Consider the following 22907-nt stretch of genomic DNA (forward strand, 5'->3'; position numbering starts at 1 on the left):
CGTGTACAACTTTTTGTCAGCTTTCCAGCAGACAAAAACTTGCCATTTGTAAGAGAGATAGAAAGAAAATGGCATTAACAAGAAAGAAAGAGGAAGAGAGAAATAAATCTACCAATTAATTTTAATAAAATCCCCAAAGTAAACGAAAAAGAAAACGTTATTATAGAATTTTGTGGTCTAGTGTATTACAGTTAGGGAGTTGAATCCATTTTTATAGAAGCAGAAATATAATCTATGATTATGGTTTGGACCTTCTAAAACTGTAATCTACCTTTCCACTTTCCCCTCTCTTGGTGAAGATATCTTCAACGCCGATACGATTTTTGAAATGTAAGATTCTACTTTCCCTTCTCTTGGTGAAGATATCTTCAACGCCGATACGATTTTTGAAATTTAAGATTCAACTTTTGCCTCTCTTGGTGAAGATATCTTCAACAAGAGAGACAAAAGTGGAATCTTATATTTCAGAATCGTATCGGCGTTGAAGATATCTTCACCAAGAGAGGGGAAAGTGGAAGGGTAGATTACAGTTTTAGAGGGTCCAAACCATAATCATAGATTATATTTCTGCTTCTATAAAAATGGATTCAACTCCCTAACTGTATTAAACAGCCCAATGTTCCCTCTCTTCCTAGGTATATCCACTTCAGAAATTAAAAAAGTATTACAGAAAGACAGACAGGAGTTAATAGAGAAAGAGATGGATGGAAAGAAAGATAGTAACAATAAAGATAGAGAACTTCAGCTAGTACCATAAAAGGTAAAAGAAACATATTTATCTCTGTATAAGTGCAGCCAATATGTGTAACACAGACATAACTCATGAGTATGGAATCTATTTAGACATTTAATTTATGCAGATTCTTTTCCTAAGCTAAGCAATGTGATCTATTCTGACAATCAGGTTCAGAATTGTATCTTTGGACAACAAATTCTTTAATTTATACAAAAATGGGATCTAACAAAATAAAATTCCATGAAAATAAAACAGACCATTAAAAAAATAAATTTAAAAAAAAGGAGACATTTTGAATAACTTAACAAAATAGGCATATGATAATTTTAGATTATTTTAATATTGTGTTCTTATCTTGTATGCATTTGTAAATATCAAAAAGTACTTTGATAAAATTGTTAATAATTTGAATTTCATAGACCATTCTGTGTTATAAACTGTTCTATATATTTCTTGAACAGAACATTGGAAGGGTGAACTGATATAGAAGTAGACAAATTAAAATAAATGGGTTTAACTGAGTTGAATACTAAATTTTCAAATCAGCTTTCGGCCAAGAAAAATGTAATAAAACACCTCAATGTAATAAATCACACCATTAATGGATTGTTTGTGTCTTTTTTGTTACCTTAGCAAATTAAGGAAGCAAAAAATGAAGGTAGCTATGGAGGAATCATACAAAAACAGGACCAATGCCAAGGATTTTGTGCTTTTAGATAATTACATGTGTGTGAGTATGCTGGCAGTGTTAGATGTGAAATTATGTGTGTGTAAGTTTGCAGGAAACAAAAAGTATTCAACCCAATGTCAAGAGTTTTGTATTTTTATAATTGTCTGTGTGTGTTTGTGTGTGTGTGTATGTGTGTCAGAGTCTGGTATCAAAGAACAAAAACATTCTCCAATGTCAAGGGTTTTATGTTTTTCAAAATTGTTTCCACATATGTGTTTGTTTGACTTTGTGTGTTCTTAAGTATAAAATACGTATTGTATTTGGTTACTGTAATCATTTTAAAACAGGGTTATACAAAAACAATTTTGAAGTTTTGAATTATTAAAATTCTACACCAAATAAATAAATTTTGAATTTTTTTCTATTTTAAAGATAGTTATGCCCGAATAATCCTATATAAAAATGACTAAAATTTACTGTTTGAGGTTATCAAACTAGTAGTAATATGATTACAATGTAAGGGATTAGATTACAAAGTTTGCCTGGCCTTTTTTTTGCTACTTTTCAGATCCTCTAACTTTGTATTAAGTTTTATAACCAGTACAAATTTTATCATAGAAAGTTAAAAAGAAAATAGTAAGGTTTTTATATTGATTTCATGTAAAAAAAATAGCAATAGATAGAAAACAATCTAAAATTTATTACCTAAATTATTTCTAAGAATATTTTATTTTGGAAAACATTTCTTACAAGCAGCTCTTTCTTAACTAATAACTTTGTTAAGGGGAAGTTTTTTTTCCAAATAGAATTGTTGTAAAAAGTTTGCTTTGTAAAAGTTTCAGTTCTCTAATTTATTTTTAAGTCTTAAAATGTGTACTGTTTTCTTTTAAGTTGGTATGTTAGCGATTTTTTTTTTAAATTTTCCTTTTTTTCTTTTTTTATATTGGCCTATTCCAACTCGTATTGTATCCATTTTTATGTAAAAGTTTAATAGTTTGCATAGGTAGGTACTAGGTATGTATGTAGACAGTAATAATGCATATTTATCATTTATTTCCATACTTACAATGGTTTATTTCAAGCTGTATGCACGCTTACCCACTTATACTTATGACAGAAGATGCTTAGAATTGTATTGTAGACAGTTAGAAGCATTAAGAATCTTATAAAGATATTTTAGGTAAGTAATTATAGTATTTTGATTTTATCAAATAAAAAAGGACTATTTTTGAAAATATCTAAAGAATCATAATTTATTTCTTTCTTAAAACGGAGGGATTTCTATTTGTAATAAATGAACATTTTAAGAATATTTATAAATAACAGAATTCCTCAACTGTTTGTTATGAAACATTGGAGTGCAAATATGATACCTATGAATAAATCATCAGTTAGAAGATTCTAAGATCTTAGAAGTAAGGAAAACTGTTTTTACTCTAGCTTTGTTTTATTAACAAAAAAATCAAAAACATGATAAATAATTCATAGTTACTTTAAAACAAAGAAAATAATGTCCATATGTAGATGGAATTAGTTGTTTTTAAAGATTATGGTTAAACATCAAAAATCCACCAAAAAGGTAAGGTGGATAGCATTTTGACATAACATCATATGACATAGTAATACTTGAGTAACCTTCTCATAGAGCAGCTCAGCTACTAAAACACTAGATGGTTATATAACCAATTTATATCTAAGATATTCTCATCTTACTTTTCAAAAATAAAAGAAGTGCTTAAAAAGGTCATATGGCAGTTTAATATGCTTATCAAAATAACATTGGCTATATTAAAAATCAAAAAAGAAAATTAAAATTAATGCCATTAGTTAAAATTGGACAATTCTTGACATTCAAAATTGTTACTTTTCTTAGATATACATTGTGAATAACACAATTAAGCTTGAAAACTGAATTGTAGAAAACATTTAAGTAATTATCATGATTGAAGTATGCTAGTGTCAGTGATTATGTGTCACCAGGGAAGTAGGGGACACTTATCTGTACATTATACCGTATCCCAAGGTTTTATAAACACTCTCCCTCATTTGTTGGCTCCAAAACTTTGGGTACTTTTATCAAACCAGCAAAGTGTCATATCCCTTCAAAAAGCAAAGTTAAAAACTGCATCTCTCCTCCTCTCTCTCTCTCTTTCTCTCTCTGACTATTTCTCTCTGTAATTCTTTTCCCTAGTGGGACAAAGTTGTGAACACACTACATTGGTAACTTGCATTGGCTATCATATAAAACTACCAAAAAATAATAGAAAAAATTTTCAAAGCTTGGATTAATGTGGTTAAATATAATTTAATATTATTTTGAAACTTCAATAGCAAGGTTTCTTTGTATTAAATGCCAATGAATGATTTAAGGGAAATCTTTTTATCAAATATGAAATTTTGTTGTTTTGTAAGGACACCTTTTGCACCATTGTTGCACAGTAAAATATACATGTGCTATCTCATGAATTTTATCAAAGCATTTACTTCCTATCTATCTATCTTTCCCTGTTAGAATCTATCTATCTATATATCCTTCTATCTAATTGTATAACTTAACCATATCTCTATCTATCTATAAGTTATCAGTTATACAAATTTCCATCATCATTTTCTTGAAGCATTTACTTACTATCTATCTATCAATATATCCTTCTATCTAATTATATAACCATATACTCTATCTAATAGTTCACTAATTAATCTCTTATTGCTCAGTATTTTATAAGTTTATATTCTCTTAAATTTTCTTGAAGTATTTATTTCCTATCTATCTATATTTCTTAATTTTTTCAATCAATCTTTTTTTTATTGTATATTTATAACCACCTCTCAATCAATCTATTGAATCTATCTAAATCTCCTAGGGAGGGTAAGGTTAAGTTGGTTTGGTATATTTTTTTAGGCCCCAAACAATATTTAGGCCTGCCAATTGTAAATAGATGCTTTTAGGTTTCACCAAATACAGTAATTCAGTGTTGGTAATTTCTATCTGTTTATCTGACTATTTATAGATCCACCTTTATTATATACATTTACTTAATTTTAACAACAAATTAATTTAATCTGCTATTACAAGTTTGACAGAGAGAGAGAGAGAGAGTGGACAATGGGCTGTTTATTTCCCTAGTCCCCAAAGTTAAAAAAAAACCTTTTTCTTATCCGTAGGCTTAACAACTTTTGTGACTTTTAATTAGATGCTTCATGCAGTTGAGTGTTAAATCGTTTCAGCAACTTATTTTAATCTACAGAACTTGTAATTTAGTGTATCATAATTGGGGAAATACATCAATTTATTAACCATTGTCTTATCCCTTTAGATCTCTGCAAATTTGTAAATCTTATGTCATCAAGAAACTTATACCATGAATGACATAAAATAAAGAAGAACTAATTGCCATTATAAAATTTGTACAATTTGTGATTATTTGCCCTTCAATGCAAATGGTTATTACTTAAAAGATTTTAAATCTTCATTTTATATATTTCTAAAAACAAATAAAATCAAAGTTAAAATCAATGTTAAAAACTTTGATTAAAATGTTAACATTAATATTTTATAATTAATATCTTTTTTAAGAAACAGACTTTGAACTTCTGGAGAAAAAATAGTTAGAGGTCGAAGTCACGAAAGCCTAGAATGCAAAATTAATTAAAATCTAATTTGTGTGCTGAGTGACCTGACCTATGATTCATAACCAAAATTAAAACCATATTTAATATTTTCATTTATTGCGGTATAAATATACTACATAATGTACTAATTTACTAATACAAAATATGTAAAAGATACTTATATTAAAGAAAAAATATTTATCTTTTCAAAAAAAAGAGCAATCATAATCATAAGTAACATATAAATAGCATAATAAATGTCATACAATATTATTTTTTTAAAAACCTCTTAGTGATTATTGTAATTCGGCCACATTCTACTAATAAAAATACGAGTATATTGTATAATTATAGTTACTAATAAATTAAATATACAGAAATACTGTAAAAAGATTCTAATAGTTGTAAAACCTACCTTGAGGTTGAGACAAATGATTTGTGCATAATCCAGCCACGCCGCTTCACTTCGGTTCGTCTTCGTTGTTCCTACAAGAAAAAAATAATCAGGGATATAAAGGGATAACAGAATTACAGATATATTGATGTAAATCCCCAATAATACCTCTATGGATTACTATTAGTGGTTGAAACGTTTGGACACTCTATTTAATAAACCAACCAATTTGAATTCATTAAAAGTCCCCAAAGTTGTTAAGCCAACGAATAAGAAAACGTTATTATAAAACTTTGGGACTATGGTAATAAACAGCCCAACGTCTCCTCACATAATTCATGGATTTGTTTTTAATTGATTTTGAACCTTTTAAGTCAAGGTGCAAATTTAGAATTTCTATACTTTAAAACTTTAAAAGTAAGAAAAAATAAAAGGGGGGGGGGGTAGCGTACAACATGCACTTTCTGCTAAATCTAAACTGACATATGGACGGATGGACAGGTGAACATTTAAAATTAGAGAATAGATTCGCTTCTAAAACAGAGTACACTTGCTCAAAGTAGCAGAAATAGTGATTTTTACAGTCGATTTATTTGTTACCAAAAAAAAACAAAGTAATGTGCTAAAGCCCCATCCCAATGCACATAAAAGCAAAACTAATCTAATCACATTTTATATCACAAACAAAACCTTTTTAATCTAAAATTTGTTAATATTGAGTAAAATTGTTAAAATTGAATAAAAATTTTCCTTATTTTGATATGGAAATTGAAATTAATAAAATTCAGTGGAGAATTTTTAATCTTTTGAGTAATTTTAATAGTACATTGAATAAGTTTTAAAATTAAGTACAGTTCTATTTTCACTAGCGGCTATGATATCAAGAGGTTTTATTAGAAGGGGGGAGGGGGGTGGGCAGAGGAGAATTTGAGTCAACCCTCCAATTTCCTTTTTTTAAATGGGGATATTTTTCAGATTAATATTTCTTTGAAGGTGCTGAAACCCCTCCCCCCTAAAAGTTTTCATAAGAAATGAGAAATATTTCTATGTCCTAACTGATGAAGATCAGCTTATACCAACAACGAAATTAATTCGGGAAAAAAATACGAAACCTATATGTGTTTTTCAGCTGTCGTTAAGTAAAATTTGACGACCTTTTTATCTGCCCACAAAATATTCTTTTATATTTATTTCGCTTGTTGGCTATACCTTATTACTGGATGAAGATGCATAAAAGATGATGTATGGTTACCTTGACCAAGCATTTGTGTATCCTACCATGAAGAAATATCAAATATTCAACATGATTGAACAATTTTTGGTCAACTACATGCTTTTTAGGATATAGAGTGGTAATGCATAGTTATCTGACAAGCGGATAGATTGATAGATACTCATTCATATATTATAAAGGTACAAATAGATTAATAGATACTGATTCATACAGATGTACAAATAGATACTTTTAAAATACAAAGTTATCAGTGGTTTTCCTTAGAGTGCCGTAAAGAGCACAGAAACCCTAAACCTATTATGAAATAGAATAAAAATTAGGGAGTGTTAATTTTTGGTTTGTTTGTTTATTACTTAAGGTTAGGTTTTATTGGGTACCTTATAACCACGCAGGGTTAAACCTGCAAGTAAACGCCGTAAAGGATGTAAAGGGATAAGACAATGGTCAATAGACTGATGTTCACTCCAATGATGATACACAAAATTACCCATTCTGAGGATTAGAATTAGTGGTTGAAACGTATGAATCAAAATTAAAAGAAAATGAAAGAAGAGAAAAGTCCCCAAAGTTATTAAGCCAACGAATAAGAAAACGTTATTATAAAACTTTGGGGACTAGTGTAATAAACAACCCAATGTCTCCTCCCTCCTTGATTATTTTGCATATATCTATATTAATAAGGTATAATGCTCACTAATGGTTCCATGACCGTGTTCAGAATACATTTCTATTTAATCCATATAAAGTGTCATACCGAGGACTCTGATATCCCATATTAGCACATATTGTTAAAAGTGTGGAAATTTTTTGATGTTTATAGAAATATAAATAAGAATGATAAAATCCTTAATTATAGTTTTTGACATACATTTTATTTAGAGAGTTTAGATGATAGATATATATACAAAAATAGCCACGTAACTGTTCATCTGTATCACTTTTGGAAGTATGATTTGGAAAACGAATACCCTTTCCTCAGAAACACATATCTTATTTAAAGACTTTAGATGATAGATAGATAAAAAGAAAAAATAGCCATGTACCTGTTCATCTATATCACTTTTGGAAGTATGATTTGGAAAACTGTGACTCTTCAAATCTTTCAGCTTCGGAACTAAGTTTTCCTAGAATACAAATATATCTTTCAAGAAAAAAAACACATTTATTTTCCCTAAAAAATTTGATAAGATCTTTCATCTATAAAATAACAAACGGCAGGAATATGCCACCTGAGTATTTTTTACCTCTACAATTTTACCTCCAACCAGTGCACACTGGTCTGGAGGGGTCAACAATTAAATTTTTCCTACCCATCAATTTAGACAAAAGTTGACCTGCCAGCCTTCAAAGACATCCTGGGCCACCTTTATTTTAAATATCAACCCATGTTGATAATATGTTTTTTGAAATAATTTAGGGCCAAAGTTGCAGAACTCTAAAATCTAAGAACGTATTATTGACATTGATAAATTGGCTATTCTTGCTTAAATGTGATAAAATCAAATATCCGCATGTTGGAAATTGTCCAACTAAAATAAGTCCTATATTAATAAGTTCAAAAATTATTTATAACACAAAAAATGGTACAAAATGCAAAAATGTAGTTTTTTTTCTCAGTTTTTAAGATAAGGGTAAGTTTGGCAAAATTTTCTTAGTGAGTGTTCTCTGAGTGTCGTATATTTTTATTAAAGAGAATTTGTTGGTATTGAAATTGGCTTCATATTTCACGATATATATGGCATCCGATTTTGTTCGTTTTGTGCATTATAAAAAAAATAATATATGTGTCGTAAAACATACATATATTAATTCAATCTTCTGCCTACACAATCTAGCGTAGCCAATCTCGCCTCTGATTGGTCGAAACAAAGATCCTTGTCTCTTATTGGTCAAAGCCAAAATACTGAGTTTTTATTGGACAATTAAGAAAAATCTCTTGCCTCTGATTGGTCGAAACTATGTGTTCGTGTGTCTGCGTTCGTGTGTGTGTTCGTCTGCTTCTATTTAAACATAAACACATTTTTTGGGCTTTAATAATTTGTAAATATTTCATTAATTAAAAATTACAATTTGCAAGACTTTAAAGTATCAAATAAATTCTTTTTTAAAAGTATGTCTTAATAATATAATATATATATTTATATAAATGGGTTAAAACTATAAATAAAGGCGAAAATTTGAAATTCAGCTGGTGCAAAACCAGTTTATTTTACAAAAATTTTTACTTCACATGAAATTTAGCTAATGCAATCCCCTATAAAAACGTATTTCAGTTTCGCCTTGATTGGACACCTCCTTCCCCCCCTAAATGTCCAATAAAACCACGAGAACGGCAAAATCAGACTTTAAAGGTCATTTTAAAGGTCTTTGACCTTCGAGGTCATATATTTTTTTTCTCATAAATGGACTCCCTGACCCCTAAAAACCCAATTTGCCGTATTGGGCATCGAAATCGGCCAAAAAACGGCTAAAAACGAATTGTTGACCCAAATCTCCGTTTTCGGACCAGTGCAGTGTGTGCAGTGGCAGTCAAAAAAATTTCGAACCAAGTAAAAGTGTCGGACTGATTATGACTTAAAAAAATAATTAGCCAATGAGAGGCCACTGTAAATTTTACCATTGGTCAATAATGGCCTCTCATTTTTTACGTCATAATCAGTCCGACACTATTACTGGGTTCAAAACTTCGTATTATAAAGTTGAATGTCTTTTTTGTCTGTAGCTTAAGATTTCGATGAATACTATTAAATGATTGACTTCTTCTTATGGAAAAAATACATATGTAGGTAGTTGCTAGTAGCGCAGCCGTTTGTTATAATTATGGCAAATAGCAAATGGTTTTAATCTTTTCCCATACAAAAGGAAGGATCTTCAGGAATAAGAAAATGGATGATAAAAACTAATGGTTCAAAAGCCATAATTGTTTATTAGTGAGAAAAATATGTGATTTCTGTACCTATTTTACGATAGAATATCTTTTGTTGACATTACACAATACACAAAGTCAAGATTTTCAAAAATATGTCAGCCTTGACTACTAAGATTTAAAACATTTATTCCACATTAATCATCGAAATTATAAGTCAGTTTAATGCTTCCAAGTACAACTAGGTATAACTAATCAAACTATAATGTAATGACTCTATACAAGTTAAAACCCACTGTTTTATGTTTTGCTAAAATTTATGCAAAGGTCCAAAGTGAGTTTTTGTACAGTTGCAAAAAGTTGAGAAATAAATTTGCAAGTTCTAGTATTTATGTATGGCACTGTACAATAAGGGGTGCAATCATTTCAGCATAAATATATGAAATTATGATATTTGTAAAAAATCATTAACTCCCCTTTTATTTTAAATTTAAAGTTATAAATAAAGTTTCTCGTTTGTTTACTTTAGCTTAGGTTAGGTAAAGTTTTCTTGGCATATCAGGTAAAGTCACCGCAGGGTTGAGACCCTATGAAGGTTGAGGCATAGGAAGTAAAAAACTATACATCTTCCCATAGACGTCCAAGGGGGGGGGGTAATGGGGTGATTACCCCCCCATTTTTTTTTCATTTTACCCTCCCCATTTAGGATGGGGTACTTACCCCCCCCCAAAAAAAACAATTTTCGGGGGGGGGGGGGGTAAGTACCCCCCGAAATAAAAAAATTCTAACAAAAAAAAATTTTAGGGGGTAAATTTTAGGGGGTTAAACAAAATTTACCTCTGCCAACAGATTTCAGGGGGGGTAATTACCCCCCTAAGAAAATTTTACCCCCGGGGTAAAAATTTTGTGGGGGGTAAACAAAATTTGCAGCGCGCTTCGCGCGCTATTTTACCCCTCCCAAAAACGAATTACCCCCCCATTAAAAAAAAAGATTTACCCCCCCCCCCAAAAAAAAAGCTTGGACGCCCCTGCATCTTCCCTTTTTAATTTTTTTTTCATAATAAGAGATAGGGATATTATTAATTAACTGATTTATGATAACATGAGATACTGATCGCACACTGTACAATACATTAACTGAGAGGGAAAAAGATTTTCAAAAGCAAACATTTAATAAATACATTAGCAAATTTTTTCATAGGCCAGAAAGTGCATAGTCGTTCTTCTGTTGCAACCTGCCTATGATTGCTTTAAATCATTGTACAGAACATTTATCCAAAATACATGGTAAGATGGGCTAATAAGAAATCTTTTAGTTAAAAATCAAGAAAAGTACAAGCACTGAAGAAAGAATTTAAAGAAGATGAATGTTTTATATGATTTTTTTTACAGTAAAAAAATATGATTTTGAATTTCAATTTTGTACAAATATATTCATATTTTTTTTCTTCAGAAGTTTGGTTGACTGAAAAATTTCTAGAAACCTTTTTTGAATGGATATAGGATATACGTGGATATATTGACATGGGAAAATTTGTATTCAATTTAGGTTGCTAATATGGTTCTTGTTTATGGTCTGTTTGTTCATCCAGTAGGAGGGGGAGAGAGGGGGTTGTATCGTCAGTTTAGCCAGCTTCGAGTATTACTTTATCAGCGTACATGAAAATCTGGTGCAACATCCAAGTAAAAATATATAGATTCTTTTTAGTCTGAACTGTAAATTGTTAAAAGCAAAGCTTTTCTATAATAATTTAAACTGAGCTGGATCTTGAAATCATTTTAGTGGTGAGCCAGATCGGGATGAGCCGAATTTCAGCCAACCACAGCGCGGCATTTCATAAAATGCTGTGCTCTCATTGGTGGAAAGTTGGCTCACCCCGATCTAGCTCACCACTAAGATGATTTAAAGATCCAGCTCTGTACCTGTGTGGTTCCATTGTGATAAAGCGTATCTGAGTTTACACCATTACAATATATATCTCCATCCATACTGTATACCTAGATAGATAGATAGATAGTTTACACTATTACAATATATATCTCCATCCATACTATATACCTAGATAGATAGATAGATAGTTTACACCATTACAATATATATCTCCATCCATACTATATACCTAGATAGATAGATAGTTTACACCATTACAATATATATCTCCATCCATACTATATACCTAGATAGATAGATAGTTTACACCATTACAATATATATCTCCATCCATACTATATACCTAGATAGATAGATAGTTTACACCATTACAATATATATCTCCATCCATACTATATACCTAGATAGATAGATGGATAGTTTATACCATTACAATATATATCTCCATTCATACTATATACCTAGATAGATAGATAGATAGTTTACACCATTACAATATATATCTCCATTCATACTATATACCTAGATAGATAGATAGATAGTTTACACCATTACAATATATATCTCCATCCATACTATATACCTAGATAGATAGATAGATAGTTTACACCATTACAATATATATCTCCATCCATACTATATACCTAGATAGATAGATAGATAGTTTACACCATTACAATATATATCTCCATCCATACTGTATACCTAGATAGATAGATAGATAGTTTACACCATTACAATATATATCTCCATCCATACTATATACCTAGATAGATAGATAGATAGTTTACACCATTACAATATATATCTCCATCCATACTATATACCTAGATAGATAGATGGATAGTTTATACCATTACAATATATATCTCCATCCATACTATATACCTAGATAGATAGATAGATAGATAGTTTACACTATTACAATATATATCTCCATCCATACTATATACCTAGATAGATAGATGGATAGTTTATACCATTACAATATATATCTCCATCCATACTATATACCTAGATAGATAGATAGATAGATAGTTTACACTATTACAATATATATCTCCATCCATACTATATACCTAGATAGATAGATAGATAATATAGCTAGCTAGCTAGATAGATACATAGAGAGATAGTGAACACCATTATTACAATATATAAAGCCATCCATACTAAATACCTATTTAGATAGAGAGATAGATAATATAGAGAGATAAATAGAAAGAAAAATAGGTAAAAGAGATAGTTAGATTGATATATATATATATACAGACATACATAGATAGATATGAATCTTTACTTCAAAAAAATAAGATTTTAAACTTTTAGGTTAGTTCTGTAAAATGGAAAGAAAGCACATAATTAAATAATAGGCTAAAAGAGCTATTGGTTTGTTTTAGTTGAGAAATATAGAGCAATTTAAATAATAAAATCAGAAATGACAAACTTCTAATTAAAGTTTTTATTTATATTATCATTTCAAAAAGACAAATTTATCCTTGCCTGATTTTGTTTAGCCATTTATCTAACCCTGACTACTTGCCTTTACCTGGTTAGGTTGACAGTATTGATTCCTATCCTGTGTAGATCCCCCTGCAGCCCCTAAGAGGCTGGGAACAGACGGACTAGGACTACTTGTTGTGTAGGAGGACACATTGTTCTGATTGTCAGCAAGCAACACTAAAAGTTAAAATAAAATGAAAATTGCTTGTTTTTCATCTGTCTAATAATCTGTCATATTGTATTTCAGTTCTAATATTCTGTCTTTATGTTCGTTTAATTATATGTCCAGTCCAATATTTTTGTAACACCTTGGACATTTTTTCGTAGCGAAAGTACTTTATATTTTTTCGTTTTGTCTGTACGTCAGTCCTCGATGCAATGGGGGAAATTTCTTTTTTAGCTGATATTCACGACAGACATCTGATATTTTTTTAGTGAAAATTTCCTATACTAATTAGCATCATTTATATAATTCACTTGGTCAATTGGTCTGTTATCCATACTAAAAATATTTTGAATTATGGTCACTGGACATCAGCTCTTTAACCAGAGAGGGAGGGGATATTATGCTGTTATTACATTAGTCCCCAAAGTTTTATAATAATGTTTGCTTATACGTTGACTTTGGGGACTTTATTGAATTTTGATTGGTTGTTTCATTAAGTGAGTGTCCAAACGTTTCCACCACTAATTGTAATTTACAGAAGGGTTAATTTTGTGTATTAAAATTGGAGATGTACATCAATTCATCGGCCATTGTCTTATCCCTTTAGATCCCTGCTGCTTACCACTGTTGCAAGTTGAAGAATTATTTGCCATGGCAGACATATTGTGGCTTTGGCTGGCAGCTGGCGGCTGCTGCAGCTGCTGCTGGTGACTGTAGCTGTCAGGCAGTTGCTGTGGCTGGTTGTAGCTGTCAGCAGCATGCAGCTGGTCTGTGTTGGTTGTGTTGGCCAGGCTAGAGCCATAATGATTGTCTGGTAAAAGCCTACAAAATAAGAAAGCTATAAAAATCAGTTTTAAAGATAAACCGGTGCATTTCCTAAGGGTGCCTATCGAGCTCTGAAATCCAGGGAGTAAGGGAGGGGACAATGGATTGAATATTCAATCTTTAGGAGTCTCAGACTTTGGGAACTGGCTTAAAGGGAATGTGCAAGAATTTAGCAGTTTCTGACTGAGTTTGGGGACTTGCGCAAGAAATGCCGTTACTCGCTATGTTAGTTTTGAATATATATAGTTTTGCAGACAGAGAGTAGTTCAAATATAAATACACGGCCCCCCTCCCATACTATATTTCACTCCCTTCATCCCCACCTCCTTTTTAAAAGTAGACGAGAAAGGGAAATGGAGAAGGGAGGTGGGGGAAATAAACAGGATAAAAAGGGGCAGGAAGGCGTGCGGGTCATATACTTGCCCATCCAGCTACACGCCTGCCTGCCCCTTTTTTCCGTGTTCACATCACTTACCCCCAAATCTCTTTTCTCTTTCCCTGTCATCTGTAGAGTTCCAGGGAGATATTTCTAGTAATTAATTACAGAATGGTTATGTCAGTCTGTAATACTGGTAATCTTATTTTCAAATGATTGCTTTTTTTCTTGGAACTTTTTTCTTAGTTTATGGTTTTCTAGATTTAATCAACAATCACTTTACAATTTCCACCATATTTTCGGGATTATTCTGGTTTTCATGGCCTTTCTTCAAAAACTCTTAAATTGAATTAATTGCCCATTGTCCCCTCCCTTACTCCCTGTCTGAAATCACTTTATTTTTAAAAAGATTAAAAATAAGCCATTTTTTTTGCATACCCTATTCAATTTTTCAAAAAAAAGATAGAGGTTCTGTGTTCGACTAGGCACATTAACGGAAACCACTGATAATTTTGCCTTAATTAGATAGGTAGACTGACATCCTACTTTTTACATAAGAGCTTTATTAGACATTCTCGATTGTGATTTAAAAAAAAAATGAATTATAACTTTAATTTTACATACAATATTATGTATGTGTCAGGGAGAGAGGGGACAATGAGCTGTTTATTACACTGGTCCCCAAAGTTTTATAATAATGTTTTCTTATTCGTTAGCTTAACAACTTTTGTGATCCATTTATCGGTCATTTTCTTATCCCTTTAGATCCCTGTGGTATGTGTACATTGTACAACTTGATTTTTATAAATAGAAACAAAAAAAATATTGTACTAAATAATTGAGAATATAATAACAAAAGTTTTGTTAGTAAAATCCCTCAAATTTACTAGTGGATCATACTTTTTTCCCCTCCTTTTTTCATATTCCCAGTCAGAGAATTTGCTTATACAGCTTCTAAATCTTTAAAAAATATCTTTTTTTTGGAGGATCCCTCTTTGGATTTAAGTAAATTATTCTGTTATAAAAGAATATTTCAAAAACTTGAGTAAACCCATTACGGGTATAGTCCTTTTCGTGACAACGCCTCTTAACGAGCGTTTCTTCGTATTTAACAGTTTTTGATAGGTTATTTTGGTTAGGTTAGGTGATTGTCACGAAAGGGACTATACCTCCCCTCCTTTCTTTAAAAAAATGCTCTGTACAAAATATAGAACTATAAAGTATAAAGTACATTGATATCCTAAGCTGTCTCACCTCCATTTTTAATCTACAAAAGGGGTAATTATGTTTATCATGATTAAGGGTGTAAATCAATCTATCGTCCATTGTTTGTTCCATAATTGTGGATGGGGGGGGGGGGGGGGGTACGCTAGTGATTAAAGGTAATTGTAATGTTTTATCAATCATTATAATGGAGGAGGGAACTTATTGGTAATGGAAATATTTCACCTGTCAAAAGGTACAAATTTCGTATTATTTGTTTTTAGACGCGAAGCTACTCTATATTTCACTTGGTCTGTCCATCCTTCCGTCCGTAACGCTCTGGGAAAACGTGATTTTCACGGCTCCTATTCAAGATAGACAGCTGAAATTTTTAAGGTTTAAGTAAGTTCACAATTTACATGTTTCAACCAAGTTTCATCAAGATTTGCCCATTAATTGGGGTGCTAGATCTATTCCTAGATTTTCACGTTTCCCGTCAAATAATAAATTTAATTTTTTCGGATGTTCCTTCATATTTTTTTAAGCGTCGCTACTTATAGATGTTGTCATCATTGTTTTTTTTATTCAAATCATATTCATAAAAAAAACAAAGTAATTTGTCAAAAAACTATTTTTATTTTATTTATAGTGCATTTAATCAGAGAGAGAGGGAACAATAGGCTGTTTATTACACTTGTCCCCAAAGTTGGATTAAATTTTGATTGGTTGAATCATTAAGAAGGGTCTTCAAACGTTTCAACCACTAATTTTAATTTACAGACAAGGTAATTTTGTGCATAATCATAGGGGATGTACGTTAATTTATCGACCATTGTCTTATCCCTTTAGATCCCTGGCATTTAATACATTAATGAAGAAAGTAACGGCTGCACAAGTACATAATAAATGCACAGGACTTCCAGACAAAGGTCGTGCAATCAAAGGGTTCGTTGTCTACAGGATTTTACTTAATCTAATATCAAATAGTGGACGTTAGAGTATCGCATTCCATTACAAGCGTATGATGCTCTTGGGTTCTCTAGAGGATGATTTGAGTTTACTATCTGCGGAAACTTGTCTATAATACGATGGATTAAATAACTATACCTGTGATTTTTATATTCATAAGCTAAGGTTCGTTCAGGTCCGGGTCCTGGCATACTCTGAAATAAAAATAATTAGATTAAAATTAGTGGTTGAAACGTTTTAACTCTTAACTTAATAAACCAACCGATCAAAATTCAGTAAAAGTTGTTGTATTTTGATTGTTTGGTTCCAGACTACTAGTGTTAAAATTTTTTTAAATAAAAAAAACATTATTTTGACATATTTGGTGTTAAATGTTATATAGCAACAATTAAGAAAGAGGGTAATTTTTTCGCGTATTTTCCGTAAAGTTGGTGTAGGGGTTTAGTCAAATGCACGTATTAAGTCAAACTAATTCAAATGTATCTATATGATCATAATTAAGAACAGCTGGACTAAATACGAGTATTTGACTAAACCCCAACACCCAGCTTAACGGAAAATATGCTGAAAAAATGACCCGCTTTGTATAAAGACTAGCGGCTTTGCCCCTAGCCTCTAGGGGCTTTGCCCCAAGAGGTATAATTACATCTTCTATTACTTACCCAGCAGAACGGATTGCAAATTTTCGCACCTACCCAGCAGGAAAACATTTTCTCGTTTAAATAACGAATTCGCAAAATTCGTAAAAAAATAGTCTAATGTGTTCTCAAGAAAATTACTACTGGTGCTGCTCATAGTCTAATGTGTTCTCAAGAAAAATTTGTTTTTTTGAGGGGGGGTAAATTTTCATTTTGGGGGGGTTTGGAGTGTCCCACCCCCCAAGAAAATAGCTTAAAACCACCACAGGACCGATAGGTATATACCCTGAAGAGTAGAATCCAATCGGTTCAGTAGTTACCGAGATCTTAAGCTTCAGACGGACGGACAGACAGACGGACGGACGGACAGACATCAAGCTACTTTGTATTATAGATAATATGTCTTGTTTTCTAAGAAAGAAAATATCTAATAAAAAGTTCAGGTATTTGTGTGCGATGAAGATTTATCATTTTTAGTATCGAAACTACTCTATAATTTTTAATATCCGTCTGTCTGTGTGTGTGTATGTCTGTCTGAAATGTTTCGGTGTAAACGTGATTTTCTTGGCTCCTATAAAGAGAGAAGGCTGAAACTTCTTGACACCATTACCATCCATTTGGAGCAAAATTAAGTATAAAATATCCATAGCAGTCGGACTGCTTTCAAGCAGCTTTTTAGCCGCTTTTACTTTATACAACAGATTTTCTCGGCTTCTACAAAAGATATACGGATGAAACTTTTTGCCAATATTCCCTTCATTTTGCACCATAATTAGGAATAAAAATCTATGGAAGTCTGAGCAGTTTTTTAGCTCCTTTCTTTTTACAACTTTCAAAGACATAACCTTATTTTTTTTAAGTTTTTGTGATTTTAAGTTTTTGCATATTCTCTTTTTTAGTTGGTATGATAACAGGTAATCTGCTCTAAAACTCAATTTGTATGTTTGTCTATTTTATAATAGATTTTGTGCTCTGCTGCTTAAGGGTGTTGTCATCCTTGTTACCAATTATATTTGCATTTCTCAATGAGGACGTTAAAATGGAGCGAGTAATTTTCATGAAACAATGAATTAGGAAGCATTTTATTTTATTCTAATTTTTTGATTTTAATATATATATAAATATGTATGCAACAATAAGAATTTTATACAAATAATTGGAAGATTTTTATAGTGCCTATAAAAAATGACGTTATACTGGCCTATCATTGGTCAATTAAAATATATACTGGCCTGCCATTGGTAATTTAGTCTGTGTATTGGCCTATCAACCCCATCCCCTTCCCCACTCCTACTGGATGAACGAACTGACCAATAAATTATAGGGGAAATAGAAACCTAAATCGACTACAATTTTTCCCTGTCATAGTAACCACGTAAATTCTACATCCATTACTCGTTCTTATATCATTTAATAAAACATCTTATAATACGAGGCATGATGATTAATTTATGTTCTCAACAAAGTACAAACCACAAATTGTATAAAACATGAATAATTAATTATACCAAAACAAGGATGATAACATCCATTGAAACCGTTTAAAATCTACATATATTAGCTACTAAATTGAATTCATAGTAAACTAGAAGATTTATATAGACCACAACCATAATTAGCGAAGCACAACAAAGTAATCCTTATACTAAAGTAACAGGATGTCTGTGTGTTTGTACCGATCGGGTTCTCCTTAACAGGGTAGCTTTTCATAGGTCCCAGGAAGGTTTATAACTATTATTTTGGGGGTGGGACACCCCCAACTCCCCAAAAAATGAAAAACCCCCCCAAAATTTTTTTTTTACTTTTTGTTTAAAAATCTAAAATAAAAGAAATTGGGTTATTAAATTCGACTTTCTCCTCCTCAAGTGCCCCTAGAGGCCTCTAGGGGGCGTAGCCGCTAATAGAATATATAAACAAATAAGGGGATGTATAGAGCAGATTGCCTTAACACATAAATAGAAAAATTGCAAAAACAAAAAAAATATAAACCTTTGAAAATAAGTTTGATATCTTAGGCATACCGACAGACAGACGGATAAAACAATGTATAGACTAGATGCATTGCTCATGGTTCTTTGGAAACTTCACTGAATATTTCAGTTTTATATATACCATTGCACCTGTCAAATCGTTACGGACTGACTGACGGACAGATAAAGTGAATTATTTGAGGACAATGTAAGTGTGTGTGTAGTTGCTTTGCTTCTTAAAGAATATAGAAAACGTGAATTATTCTGTGGTTCGCATAAATGTTCAACAATAATTTTTCACTCTCTTGAGATATTTCACTAAATAGATTATCGAAAAACGCTACAGAAATAATGAATTTATTTTAAAGACCATATTATTTTTATTCAATTAGCTTATTCAACATATTAATCTTGCTATTTTTAATCATTGTAAAACCCCAAAAATCTTTTTTAATTAGGGTCTTTTCGTGAGTAAGTTAAGTCAGTTAAATTTTTAGGCATTTCTGAAAATAAAATAATTTTTCTTTAGTAGCGAAGGTGCTCTATATTTTGCTTTGTTAGTCAGCCAGTCCATTGCGCTATTAGAAAAATGTGATTTTCTTTGCTGCTGTCAAAGATAGACAGCTGAAATTTTGAGTGAAGATTCCGATAACTCTTTTTGTTCTTTTTCTTTTCTTTGTTATAACAACTGCTCTATAACTCACTTTGCTTATATCTATCTATTACATTTTACTTGTTGAGGAATGAGGTAAAGCCAACAGGCGAATTAAATATGAAATAATATTTGAGAGGCAGACAAAAAGTTCGTCAATTTTTATATGTGTTTATTATATATTTTTTTTCGAATTAATTTTGTTGTTGGTATCAGCAAGGGCGTCCAATGGGGGGAAGGGGGGAGGTGATTACTACCTCCCCCCCCCCAAAAAAAATGACATATACCTTATTTTTTTAAGGTTTTGTGATATTCTTTAAGAATCTGCCTATTCTCTCTCTTTCTTTTCTTTGTTATAACAACTGGACATCTGCTTCATAACTTACTTTTCCGTTTTTCAATTCCATGATTTTTTGTGTTTCGCTATTTTATTTTACTTGTTTAGGTTGATGCCAGGAATAAGGTATAGCCAACAAGCGAAAATCGTTGGGGGGGGGGGATAAAAGGTCGTAAATTTTACTACGTGTTGCCCCCCAACAACAGCTGAAAATCACGTAAAGGAATCGTGATTTTTTTGTTGTTGTTGGTATAAGCTGGGTTGGTGCAAAGAAATTATTTATTTCTCATTTCCCAGTCTGACTATTAGTAAATCTAAATGTTAATAGACACAATCTATTATATTGTAAATAAATATAAAAAAGATAATGATATAAAAACAAAAACATATGTATTATTTATCTATCAACTCCAGGGATTGACAGCAATGTTCAGTATTTTTTTTCCAACAAGCTGCAGCCGCAAGTAAATAAAAACATGGGGAAAATGGACATTAAACTGGAACACTGGTACCCAAAGTTTTTTAATCCCCGGTATCTTACTCGTTGGCTCATAAATGTGATTATTTTTCTTGAATTTTGATTGGTTGGTTCAAAACTAGTAGTGTATTAACTTTCCAACCAATAGTTCTAATCTACAGAAGGGTTAATTTTGTAAATCTTTGTTAGTGATGAATATCAATTTATCGTTTATTTCTTATCCCCTTAGAGCCTTGAACAACACACAATTTAATTAATCCGTATCCTAAATTGAAGCTACCTTTAAAATCATCAGTTTTAGCCTAGCAACTCATTTTTAATAGCGGAGCTACTCTATAATTTATATTGTCCGACCATCAGTCAGTAACACTGTGGGGGAAATGTGACTTTTCGTCTGCTTTTTAAAACTGGTGTTTTTTTTTGTTTAGACACCTCTTACAAAGAATCGATCGCCATTTTTTAGTTTCGAAAAGCTCCATCCGCGGATCGACAAGCCACCCACAAAAAATGTGCGGTTTCCGATCCCTGATCAATTGGAATCTAGACACAATCATCTAAAATGATTCACTTGATTTGCTAGAACAATGTTTATTAATACATATTCAGAGATAGAGGGGACAATGGGCTGTTTATTACGCTAGTCCCCAAAGTTTTATAATAACGTTTTCTTATTAGTTGGCTTAATAACTTTAGTAAATTTTGAATGGCTGGTTCATTAACTTGAATGGTCAAACGTTTCAACAACTAATTCAAATCTACAGAAGGGATAGTTTTGTCTATCATCATTGGGAATGTACATCAATTTATCAGCCATTGTCTTATCCCTTTAGATCCCTGATACATATTACAATGTTATGTTTAGTAATTTATTGTCTATTAATGTTACAACAATCAATTTGTAGTAATATTTTCTTTATAATACATCTATTTGTTTTTGATTTGATTTGATTAAAATTTTAACAAGGATGACAGCATCCATAAGTAGCGAAGCTCAGAAATTATGAATATATTTACAATATAACAGTGTCATCCTATATATTTGATGAAATAGGGAAATGACAAAAACTTCAAAATCACGCAACCTTTCAAGCACGAAAAATGAAAAATCTAGGAATCGATCTAGCACCACAATTTATAAACAAATCTTTATGAAACTTGATGGAAATATGTAGAATATGAGCATATTCAATCCCTGATAATTTTAGCCGCAAATCCTGAATAGGAATTGAGAAAAGAATAGAAAACCTAAAAATCTAGGAATCGATCTAGCACCCCTATTAATATAAAAATCGTAATAAAACTTATGTAAAATATGTAAACTGTAAATTTAAGCAATCCCTGAAAATTGCAGCCCATTATCTTAAAAAGGAGTTGAGAAAATCAAAAAACATGAAAATGTAGGAATCTATCTAGCACCCCAAATAACAGACGGGTGGACAAAACAATGTATAGATTAGATGTGCATATGTTATGAGAATCTTCACTAAAAATTTCAGCTTTCTATCTTTTATAGGAGCCGAGAAAATCACGTTTCCCCCACTTTGTCTCAGACGGACAGACGGACGGACAGACGGACAGACGGACAGACGGACGGACATTTCGAATTATAGAGTAGCTTCGCTACTAAAAAGAGGATAACGCCAAAAAGCTACTATCATTTTTTTAGAGTTTTCTTGTAGGCAGGCAGGGTGGACATTGAACCCTAAATTATTCTTACTCTAAAAGTTTTTTCTACAAATGTTCGAACTTTTCCACTAATTATATTGATCTACATAAGACGTACATCAATTTATCGTTCTTTGTCTTATCCTCTAAGTAAAATTTACTGTAATTGATTTAATCATCTAAAGGTTTTTTTATGTGAAAATTTTGTAACGATTACAATACAAAAATTTGGGAAAAAGTAATTGTAAAAGAAAAATGGTCTGGGTCCTTTAATTTTTCAACGTTAAAACAATATCAATCTTGGAAATGAATTGTAACCAAGGTTTTGTTTTTGATCTTGAAGAACAAAGGCTTGTAGTAAAATATCGTTTGGAGGATGGTGCATTTTTAACTAAAATTGATTCAAATATTTATAAATTTTCAATAAAATTTGCACTTAGAAATACTCTTTTTATCTGGAAATATCTGGTTTTTCAACCCTAAAGGGCCACAACTATAAAATTGAATTAATTGCCCATTGTCCCCTCTCTTACTCCTTGGTAATTGATAGTAAAATAGCAATATCAAAAAAGATTTTTTTTTTAGCTTAAACTCAATATTTTAACTACCGAACCGATATTATAGGAATTCGTCACATAGGTCTAGAGGCTAGGGGCAACTTTACTAGTTAAGTATCCTATAAACTTGCAGAAATCATTTGAAAGTTTCCAGAAAGGGCATGC

At 31.4% G+C, this 22907-nt stretch overlaps 1 protein-coding gene across 1 annotated transcript in view; it reads right to left on the bottom strand.

The window, feature by feature from the left end:
- Positions 1-22907, bottom strand: part of LOC145314719 (SRSF protein kinase 3-like) — a 144680-nt gene that overhangs the window by 98658 nt on the left and 23115 nt on the right. The window contains exons 5-10 of the mRNA XM_080154749.1: positions 16584-16639; positions 13695-13894; positions 12953-13083; positions 11436-11510; positions 7690-7770; positions 5434-5504 (exon numbers count right to left, since the gene is read on the bottom strand). Coding sequence (XP_080010875.1) covers positions 5434-5504; positions 7690-7770; positions 11436-11510; positions 12953-13083; positions 13695-13894; positions 16584-16636 — 611 coding nt within the window. The 5' untranslated portion in view covers positions 16637-16639. The remainder of the gene's footprint in view (positions 1-5433; positions 5505-7689; positions 7771-11435; positions 11511-12952; positions 13084-13694; positions 13895-16583; positions 16640-22907) is intronic.

The sequence above is a fragment of the Acartia tonsa genome, chromosome 3, assembly GCF_053477335.1.
Source record: "Acartia tonsa isolate MP-2025a chromosome 3, ASM5347733v1, whole genome shotgun sequence".
NCBI classification, from domain to species: Eukaryota; Metazoa; Arthropoda; class Copepoda; order Calanoida; family Acartiidae; genus Acartia; species Acartia tonsa.